Source organism: Ceratosolen solmsi, unplaced genomic scaffold (assembly GCF_000503995.2).
Source record: "Ceratosolen solmsi marchali unplaced genomic scaffold, CerSol_1.0 scaffold61, whole genome shotgun sequence".
Classification (NCBI taxonomy): Eukaryota; Metazoa; Arthropoda; class Insecta; order Hymenoptera; family Agaonidae; genus Ceratosolen; species Ceratosolen solmsi.
The window spans coordinates 3723609-3735787 of NW_011948435.1; the positions used below are offsets into that span (position 1 = coordinate 3723609).

The 12179-nt window shown below is 28.1% G+C and overlaps 1 protein-coding gene across 1 annotated transcript in view; it reads left to right on the forward strand.

Annotated features, from left to right (window-relative positions):
* Positions 1-2888: 2888 nt before the first annotated feature.
* Positions 2889-12179, forward strand: part of Ddr (discoidin domain-containing receptor 2) — a 126225-nt gene continuing 116934 nt past the window's right edge. Inside the window, exons 1-2 of the mRNA XM_011503040.1 lie at positions 2889-3085; positions 9995-10097. Coding sequence (XP_011501342.1) covers positions 2989-3085; positions 9995-10097 — 200 coding nt within the window. The 5' untranslated portion in view covers positions 2889-2988. The remainder of the gene's footprint in view (positions 3086-9994; positions 10098-12179) is intronic.

Genomic DNA, 12179 nt, shown 5'->3' on the forward strand with positions numbered 1-12179 from the left:
ATTTTCTTTGTAATAATATTAGAATTTATAATTGTCGTTAATATATATGTTTGATAATAGTATTTGACAGTTTTTATAAAATTTCGAACAGTTTAGTAACAAATAGATAACAATTTTTAGAAAATTTTTAAATATTACGAATAAATCTTCTTATCCAGACTGTCGATATATGATTATCGTAATTTTTTATTTTTTTGAAGAAAAAAAAAACAAGAAATAATTATACATAACTTCCTTGAAGTAAATTTTTCTCTGTGTTTTTGTTCTTTTAATTTAAAAGAAGTAAATAGTAAATAATGCGTTTTAAATTAAGAAAATTTTGAATAAAAAATTTTGAAGCAAATCATTTTTCATATTCGATACAATGAAAAGTCACAGAATTTTGCATAAATACACATAAATAAATGCACAGCTACTGTATTTTAAATACATTGAAAATTCATAAATGTGCATATATATATATATATATATATATATATATATATATATATATATATATACACACACACCGCGAGACTATCCGAGTTTAAATAATAGAGTTCCACTTTGAAATTGTAAGAATATTCACACTAATTTTATTATTTTCATACACGTGAAAAATTTGTGCACATAATTCATCAAATATAGCCAGCAAAAAGTTCCCTATTCTCTTATTTATGTATATTGTTTATACTCTAACTACTTGCAAAAATTGTCATAACATACATGCTCTTATTGCCAATTGTTGTCTTTGAATGTATGCATATCATTTACACATTATGGTTTTTTATAAAAAAAAAGTTTTTATTTATTCATATTTTATCATATTACTAGTGATTAGAACACATATAACTGAATTTTGGTGAATTTGAAGGTAATGTTGTAATAATTGTTATTGGCAATTATGCCAAGTATAATTATTGTACATTCAATTATTGATTAAAATTTAAATTATAGAAAAAATTACATAAAATATTGTATATAGACAAAAAAAAATATAGATTATTCGTATGGGATCGTGGTAATTGATAAAAAAAAAAAAAAAAAAAAAAAAAAAAAAAAATCCCCTTTTTATCTTTATTTTATTGAATTTGCTATGATAAACAATCTAATATTATATTATACTTACATAATGCTTGCATTAAATTCAATAAATATCATGTATTTAGTGTATATTTAATGCATATAACGATTCTGCATATGGAATTATCGAAGACGAGCATAATAAATTGCGTTTCTTTGAGTCACGACACTATATTAAATGAACAAATGTTTCTTTTTGTAATGAGGCTGTTGAAAGTGACTCCTTTTATAATTATTACGTTCGATAGCTTTTGGATGTCAAAGGTTATGAATTGTTGAATAAATTCTTGATCGTATAAGGAGCAGGAGGATGAATCTACGAAGCGGCTGCTCCCATTAATACGAGCAACAACAAACCAACATTCGTTACAGCTTTATTGCTTGAAATTGGCATAAAATTGCAAGCCACAACATGAATTATTTAAAAATCAGTCACGTAATCTATCCATCAATTTTTTCTCTCGTCTCCACATCGATCCACCACACAGATCCACAAGCGAATGTCATTTATTCTATTGGGATGCGCGAGGCACGAACGTCATTGACGCTACACAATTGTAAGGTCCTCGCGGCGCCGCGACTAAAAAAAGCTCTTTCCTCTTTTGACGTCTCTTACACTCTCGGGAGGGGGGGGGGACGTGTGAATGATGCAGATGATGGAGTGGTGGCTCGCGCCGACTGTTGATTTATGCAAAGCACGTACGCGTGTCGCAGCCGATGAAACGTCGGTCTTGCGAATCTAGATGCAGCGCCGCGAGATGAGACGAGACGAAGCAATACGAGGCGAGCGCCTGTGCAATTGATTTTTCGTTTGGGAGTCACCGAGAGAAAATGGCGTTTATGTTGAGAGTTTATGTATCGGATGTTACAATGGCCATTTGAATATCCACGCTCTCTTTAAAATGCTCCGGATTAGTGAGATTTTCAGGATTACGACTTAATAAAATTCTTACGTTTCTCCGATCATTTCCTCGCGGCTTTGCTTCCTCGACTTTCATTCCTTTACGATGATAATTCGATAGTTATGCAAACATTGGCTGGATCGGATGATGTAAAAATACGATATGAAGCTCAATGTTTTATATAGTATAAATATCTAATATATTATATAGTATATCTAATATATTATATGGCAATAATATAATAGATAATTACGGTAAATTAATTGTAAATATATTGTATATGTTCCACTTAATGTACAATGCCTGCAATTATATGCTCGAATATATAATTTTCAATAAACTATATCTGTTAGAAAATGATGTTGGAACTATTAAGTTGAAAGTACAAAATTCAAACTATATGATATTAAATTCATTCGAAAACTATTATAATACTATTATTTAATACTTAACTATGTTAAGTATTTTGATGAATAATTAAAGGAAGAAAAATTATCTATAGTTAGATTAAAAATTTGAGTATTGTCACTCCCTTAAAATTTTATTATATTGAATTCCTATATCGGACTAATGTTTCAGTATTAATTTTTTCATAATTTCAGGAATTTTCTACATTACTTATGTAATAATAATTTTGTATTTTTACGATCTACGTTACCAATTCAATGTATACAATGTTATGTTCAATACAAAATTCTCGACAATCTATCTAGTCTCATTGCTCGAAATAAAATAATTGTACGATAAATTTTTTGGTAGCTATACTTAAAAAAACAAAAAAAAAAAAACAAAAAAAAAAAACAAAGGAAAGCATTGCATTCATAATTTTTTTTTTCTTTTTAAAATTTTAACTCATTATAACGATATTGTATTTTCTAGGCATAAGTATATAATGGAAAGATCGAGGCACTGTGGCAGAAAACATTAATAATAAAACTTAAGGCCGAATGATTCGCGAGAAAGGATTTGATCCGAGATGAGGTGCCGTTCAACGAGGAGGGATACTACCTAATGGTTTTTAAACATGCCACCTTTCGGTCCTGTCAGTTATCGCTTTCTTCAGGAAATTCTGATCGTCGTATTGCTGTCCATGCCACCCTCGCTCCATGGTCTGGATTTAGGTGAGATTTTGTTAAAGTCAATGAAATGACGGCGCTTTAACCTAGTATTTGCTATAACATATTCGGAAAATATTGCGAGGCGTTGCACCTCGAATTCTGGATAATTGCAGGAATAGATTTTGGATGGTAAATATATCTCTTTGAGCGTGTTACGGACGAAATGTTTGTTGATTCGTTTGATAATGAGAGATACCCTTGTAAATAAGGATTTGTTTCCTTAATATATACCATATCAACCGATATTGGCAAATTACGAAAGTACATGTAATATTTAATTTGCTTTAATAGTTTAAACACAAAATTAAACTCTCTACTTGAAATGAATAAATAATAAAGAATTAATAATTAAGATTTTTTATAGTAATAATTGACCAGAGTATATTTATAATTCTCCGTTAATTTGATCTTTTTTCTATTTCTATTTTTTCTTAGAATACTATTCATTGAGAACGACATTTCATAAATTGAAGTGTTAAATAGTCTAATTAAAATCTCTGAAATGTATTAAAATGTTTTTTAACAGAAGAATTTATTTGATTCGGTTAATAAAGAAATTAACAAAAAAAAATATTTTAAAATACACGAGGTAAGTATAAAATATATAAATAACATATATATTGTAAAATTAAATTTTGAATTTATAAAAAATATATTATTTTATTCTTATTTATGTTTACTTTTATACTACTGAACATTGAAATAAGCGTTAGAGATTCAGAAAATATTAAGGTATACTTGATTATAATAATATTAAACGAAAATATTATTTATAATATTATTGAAATAGCGGTTAAATATAATTGAAAGTTTGTTAGAATTTTCCTGCCTGACTAACAGCATACTTAAACTACTTGGAAAATTTATTAGAGTTTTACGTATTATATGGAGTTTTAAATTTTAATCGGACAATATCTCAACTACTCGACTATTTCACTTTTTATTAAAAAAAAAAAAAAAAAAAAAAAAAAAGCATTTTTTTTAAGTTTTACTAATTTAACGTTTTAATAAGATAATAGATTAACATAATTATTTTCATTAAGTGAGATTAAAATTTGATATTGAAGGAATTTTTTATCAATAAGATAGCAATACTTCCAGTGAAATACTAAAGTACTTATTTAATTGCTTACCGTTAATAAATATGTAAATAATATTCTTTAATTTTCAATATGAATTGAATTGGCTTTAATTTTTCATTAAATATTGGGTGCGTCGTAGAAATATATAGTACATTCATATTCCGTATCATTTTATTGATTTCCTAATAAAATAGATAGAGGCTCAATGTTTGTCAAATTAAACAGAATTTAATTTAAAGGAGTATTTAAAGGTTTTAAAGTTTTATCATAAGAATTGTAAAGAATGCACAATATTCAAAAGGATATGAACTGTTGAGAAAATTATTAATATATGGAAAATTCTTGTCTCTCACATTATTGGGCGCGAGCGACAATATTATATATATATATATATATATATATATATATATATATATATTATTATTATTTAATAATATTGTATCGCTGCGCTCGAAAATTTTCTGGTAAAAATATGTAAAAACAATCAAATTCTTTATATCGATCAGTATTGTGTTATACTTATTGCATTTATATTTATTCAACAAGTGACTACATGACGCAATGGACTTTCATAGATTATATTTAATTAATTAGAATTTATATCTTTACGTTCGATGCGAGGAGCTATTCATACATATTTAAGAAAATGAATAATAAAAAAAAAAAAGCAGATATACGTTGGCAATACTGCTATCGATATTAATGATAAATATTTATATTATTTGTTTATTCCATACAATAACTAGTATTTTCATCAATCATCGAGTGCTTGGAGCAAATAGCAGCTGAATTTTCTAAAGTCAGTCGACGAAAATGCATCATCTCCGGTTATTCAGCAACATGAAAATTGTCTGAAAGCATCCTCATATCTGAAATCATTTTTCCAATAATATAGCTGGTGCGAATTTAGTAAAATGTGCGCTCGAGGGAGAAAGCGACGAGGCATTTTGCGAATCCGTATGTTTCGTGTGTCATCGCACTATTTTGAATGTGCGGAGAAGACGATCGTTATTGAGCGATCTATTGTGGATCATTCGGTTTACGCGTTAGATAAAGCAGCGCTTATCCCTTGCCGGGAAATAATGTTATGATTCGAATCACTGATGCAGCCAAAGACACATTAAACTCTGCAATAAGGATTTGAAATTATTGGAATGAATCGCATTATTGACGGTTTGAATTTTATTTTACAAGCGACAGGAAAAATCTTGCGATTTAACCAGCAATATGGGGAAACGTATAAATTTGATAAGCTAATTGATAAATTAAATTTACATTTTTACGATGGAGTGTGACAATTGTTTTTAAAATAATCTTATATTCGCTAATTAATTTTCTTCAATTTATATTCAATTTAAAGTCACATGTATTTCTCGTTTCTGCACGTGTTTAATAGATTACAAATTTAATGCATAATATAACCTACAACATTATTCGAAATAATTAACAAAATTAATTATAAAATAGTATATAGTTAAAGGAAAATATAAGTTAATTATAAAAATTAACTTGTTAGTTAAATAAAAATTGCTCTATTATCGGAAATGATTTGAATCAGAATCTCATAATTTTTTTTTTTTCATTATAATAAATAATACTTGAAAAAGTTTGTCAGAATTGTCAATATTTTAATTTAATTTCTTAATTTCGCTAATTTAAATATTGACGATTTGCTAACTTTTCAGAATGCCAAGTAATTTTATAAATTTATTATGCATAGGAAATTATTGGTAGAATTTTTATATTCCAAAAACAGAACGCACTAATATTCTTCGACGTTCCTCACGCCTCGAGAATAAAAAAGAAGAGAGCCGCTGACAGGAAAATAATAGTCCCATGGGGAGATGCGTTTATACCCAAGTAGTAACAATCGTCGTTGGCTCGAGAGTTTAAAGTTAAATAACGTGACTACCGCATGTTAAATTAATAATATTATCGAAACAATATTATTGAAAATCCATCAAATATCAAAGCATCATTGTGATAATTCTAATTATTCATAATAATCAATGACCTATCTATCCGGCCCAGCTCATATATTTCTTTGTCGTTAAATTCATAATAAATCCATAATAAGACATATTTAGTTATCACTTACACACACACCCACGTAGCGTTTGAAAAATATTTGACAAATGTTTTGTATTTGTAATGTAATGGAGATAAATATAGAGTACCAAATACAGTGAGATTAATGAATTCGGAAGAGAGTCGTGTCATTGGATATAAAACTATTGGACACATCGTAATTGTATTAAGGAAAATTTTTATAGGATTGGGAGTAGGAAAATATGGCTAATAGAACATTGAATGCTTCACGATTGCGTAAACACTGTTTGGTATGATAATGCAGACTCGATAGTCGCTAGTCACTAATCGATGTTCCACACGATCAGTACATCCGGGTCAATGACATGTCTTGGCCCATACGTTTTAATCATCCATTTAATTAGTCAGCAGCTGCCTGTCATTGACTCGAACTCATATTCAATACCCTTCCAAAACTTTTTATCTCCTCTCTCTCTCTCTCTCTCTCTCTCTCTCTCTCTCTCTCTCTCTCTCTCGCTAATTCGACAAATATCTAATCTCACGCTACATTTCTTTTTACGTCCCACCAATTGATTACCAAACACTTGTGCGACCATTTATTTTAATCATTCATTCGTTGATCAAAAACCAAAATATTTTATACTTAACAAGCCTTATTCTTTTTTTTTTGTCTTTTTCATCCTACTATCAAAAAATCTATTTCCATAAATTATTATTTCTAGCATTCCCACGAATATTTCAAATTGATTCTTACTCAATCTTAATACTTTATATCTCATACTATTAATCTACTCTCTCCACTTTTTCGTTTATTATATCCTACGCTTTTCCGTTGCTTTTTCTTATGTTTCTTAACCATTATCATCATGTGCCACGCTACATTAAATGCAGATCAAATCATAAATTAAATTAGTTTATAATAGATTGAATGTACTCGTTGTTTAAACAGGCGTGGAAATTTATATTCCAGCAATTTTTCTATGATATAAAATAACATTGTTCCGCCGTGAGACTGATAGAATTTCATTTCATTAAAATGAAAATGATTAAGAGGAAAAGAATGACGAAGGCAGTCGAATTTATCTCGCTCGGGAATCGAACCCATCAACTTGTGTTTTTTCACGACGAATACTTCCCTCCCAACGGACGTGTCAATACCCCCTGCACTTCTTCGTTCCAACTCTACCCACACCACCACACCCAATACCAGCCAACAGCACACATCACGCACATGATCGTTCAAATGAGAATTTCTTCGTTATTTCTTTTATTCCTGCATAAAAATAAAAACAAAACAAAACAAAAAAAAAACAAAAAAAACAACAAATTTTATATAATTAATCATCGATTCACATACGAAAATCAATGGTCTCTTGGCTTTATATAATTTCGTAATTCTATCGGACTACTTGAGATTTTAAAATATTTTTTTAATTCTTACGGCCGCTTCCGTATCTCTCAAACGTTAACCCAAACATGTATTTTAATGCAGTTAATGTGTAGAATGTTACTATTAATCGAACCGACTACAAACAACTCGCGTTCAATCAATTCGCAATGTTCATTTCAATATGAAAAGTCGAAAATAATTCATATTCGTAGCTTTTGATCAAAGTTGTAAGCGCTTAATAGTAATTAAATATTTTCAAGAATCTTGGCTCCAATTTCATTGAGCGCCTGACCTTTTCAATTTCTCCTTCTTGGATATTATCCTACGTAGAAGAAAAAATATACAAGACCTTTCAATCAGAAGCAGTGAGAGTGGAATAGCCGAGTTAATCAATTTGTAAAGGATAGACTTAGATTAGATCAAGTGGCTTCATAATTTGGATTGGATATTTTTGTTGAATAAATGCTCGATTAATCATGTTATTCTACGTATGCCAAAATTGCTCACTCACGCATCTAAAAATAACGGGGCAATTTTTTTTTTTTTGTTTTACTTTTTTTTCTTTCCTTTTTATTTTTTATTGACAACCTACCAAGCTATAACATTGTATACTTTCAAATCATCGTTACTACTTTTCCAAGTCACGAACTCTTTTATAAAGCACTATTCAAGTATTAAAAAATATATTAGCATTGACGATGTACGATGCAATATGAAAGGAATAACATAATCACTAAGTGTTGGCGAGTGTTTGCATAGAAGATTTAACTTAATGCGTCGAAATAAATGTTATTTATCCTAAGCGAAGCGAGAAAAAACGTTAGACTAGGAATATTGTACCGCGTAGGCTAGAACTCGTACGCGAGGCAAAACTTGCTGAGACTAATTTCACATCAGGGATGTCCAGAATATCGCACAACATGTAAGCACGAGAGTGCAAAATTCCATTCATATATATATATATATATATATGTAAGACAGACGCACGTGCGCACGTATAATCTCGCGCAACATATTCGCATATACGTATATGCTGCGTGCGCATACATTTGTGTAAGTATGATGTACAGAGCACTAGATCTATAATAGTCGCATCCGAAAGGCTGACTAATCCGCCATCCGTTGCATTCTGTAGTTTTCAAACTTTCCACAAGCCGCATCGCCATAACCTGGCTAGCTTAAATTAAATGCCGCTTTAATTTATTCGTGGCTTTAGACTCGCAACAAACGCATCTTATGGTCTTTACGAATGTTACGCCAACAATAATAAATATTTTTAGGGTTTTTTTTTTTTTTTTTTTTTTTTTTTTTTTTTTTTCATTCTTGGCATTGATATATGAATGAGTTTTATTTATTCTATTGTTACATTTTACAGAGTCAAATTACGTTCTGTCATCTTGTATTAAACTTTATTTCATGGATCGATGAAAACAATATGTATGTGTGTGTGTGTGTATGTATATGTATATACATACACACCCACCCACACCCACACCCACATATACTAAAAAAAAACATTTTCATTTATTTTATTATAATTTATAATAATTAATGAAATATGTAATATTATCCACATTACGTTTATAAACACCTAAAAATTCATTTTCATAAATTATTCTTGTAAAGATTTCATTGTATCTTGTTTCCAAACGTATTCCTTTAATTTTCAATAATATTTTTGCTCCATTATAATAAACAGAACATATACTTACTTATATGTCAAGATTTATATAATATTGATGAAATTTAAAAAAATTTCCTATCTCGTATTAAAAAAATGTATAAACATCGACATTAATTTTTTCAAAGAAATTTTTTTATCAAACAATTTATTTTACGAAATTATTCAATTTTACTATTTCTTGCGACTTGATGAATTGTCGCGTAGCGTGTTGAAATATCCATAAAGTATTTTTCTCTGGTTTATAAATATTTCATAATGAATTTTACTTACGAATTTCAACTACAACCCCTATACATCACATAGACTTGAACAAAATTTTATTTTTTTAAAGCTGCTTACAAATTATGAAACGCGGGCTTATAAAATATAATGTATTAACAATAGCAATATTGATATAGCTCGAGAAAATTATTATAAACGATGATTATTATATTACCTATCATTTTACAACTTATTACTTAAATTATATTTAACATTATTTGAAAAATGATAATTTAATTTTATGAAATAAAATGCTCGTAATGCTCGGAATTACCGGAAGAAGAATTAAACATACAAAAAAAAAAAAAAAAAAAAAAAAAAAAAAAAAAAAATGAAAATAAATGAAAATTAGCTTTCATATACGAATGTGTTAATTCCCATGTAGAGTTTAAAACATAATATTATCACAACAAATGCATTATAATATTAATATTTATTGATTATAGGACAATGTTCGGCTGCACTAGGTATGGAGAATGGCGAAATACCTGACGAAGATATCTCGGCGAGTTCGATGTACGATCCAAGTCTTGGACCGAAATATGCCAGGTACGTCTACGAAATAGATGAAAATTATATTATTACCAATAATTGCCAATGTTTAGATATCTCAACTATATCCTTAAATGCATTAAGCTTTATTAAAAATATTATATTGACATTATATGCAACTGTAATTCTTACAAACGTTATTACTAATATTTTCTTTGATTTACGGGAGATCGATAATCGAAGAAATACTGCCTCTACAAACTACGTGCATTTCATATTCTTGCAAGCGTTCAATCAACAAAATTGCGGCTAATTTTCACGCAAATTTCCAAACACACACCTCCGTATAAAATATCTATATAAGACACGTAAGTTATGAGTCTTAACGACGATAAATCTGCATTAGGAAAAATCTGCGAGCGAATGGTGTTTTCCATTTTCTCTTCTCTACCTCCCATATAATATAATATTCATTCACGTGACGTAAAAGTAGTAAATTTTTCCAACAATTATGTAATCCCTTCATAAACAGTAATAGACAAACAGAATTTATATAAAGAGCATTAAAAATTAAGCCAGGAACATAAACAGAGTGATACATGAGAAAATTTTTGTGAAACTAGATGTGAGATTCTGTTTTCATTAAAAAATCCTTTGATAAATCATTGCGATGTAAAATAATTTATCATGTTGCGCCAGATGTAATTACAATTACAATTACACTGTATGACTCTTTACAATTACATGGTATAAGAAACCAAATAAATGCTATATTATATTATATCACCTTTTTTTGCCTTAAATATTTCTAGAATAAAACTTGTAGTAGTAATAAGGGAGGAAAAACACGCACATATATTTAGATAATAAAGCATGAATTGACATATAATTTTTATAAAGAAATTTTATTTTATTATCAATGAATTAGAATATATATGATGACGCATACTAGTGTATAAATTTATAATGAATTTAATTTGACAATGTTGCATCAATCGATTAATGCTCTAATCATATTTTTAATGTATACAAATTTATATTATTATTTTTTGTAATTCATGTCACTGTACTATTATTTCTTCCGTAATTTATAATGTCGATGATTTATGCAAGTAGTATATTAATATTAAATAATAATATTTCACATAGTAAGACTATACGGATTTTAATTACAAAAAAAAAAAAAAAAAAAAAAAAAAAAAAAAAAAAATAAATTTTAATTCTCCCTCTTTAAAACAATATACTTGGCGTTCTGAAAAGAAAATTAAAAATATGATAATAATTTTATATAACTTCATTATGACATAAAATAACAACACTTCATAGTACTTACTTAATAAACTCAGAATATCTTTTTGCAAGTCATATTGAATTACACAATACATTATATAATATTTAAGTTGGCTAACTTTCGAAAATTAAAGCTTTCCACATATCAATAATCGGATATAATAATTTTGCCGATAAAATAATGAAAATTGTGAAGAAAAAAAAATTAATATTTAAAGAATATTATTTTTAGTTACTTATTTTAAATAAATCTTTATAAATTTATTAATAATTTTAATAAATTATTAATAAATTTTAATAAATTTACGTATCTTTTAGAATTTAGTCAATCATTTATATAATTAACATTCACACGTTTCAATTTTTATATCCTCTATTAAATTACTTTCTTGCCTAAAATATTGAAAATAAAATACAAAGTATTTAAGTTGATAGATAACCAAAAACAAGGTAAATGATGAATATTATGCATGGAAAGTTCGTAGGATTAATTTATGGAAATGTATTAGAAAAAAACTAACTTTAATTAATCAACGGCTATTATCGCGTACTTCAATCACAATATTAAACACGTCAAATAGTACTCAGAATGATAAAAATCTACTTTTCACGTAAACTTTGGATAGACTAAACGAAGTGATAAAAAAAAAAATATTAAATTCCTTTCGCACACGGTCTTGCATGTTTTTACTTACGTCGCCCGACATAAAGGAGATTACTATAAAACGTCCGACTCTCGATCAGAAATTTAGAGATCGATAAGGGCCCAAGTCTGTTGAATAAAGCCGGTGGTGGTATGTGGCTCAATCGTTATTTGGCGTGTGTCAATCACACAGTCACAAGCGTACG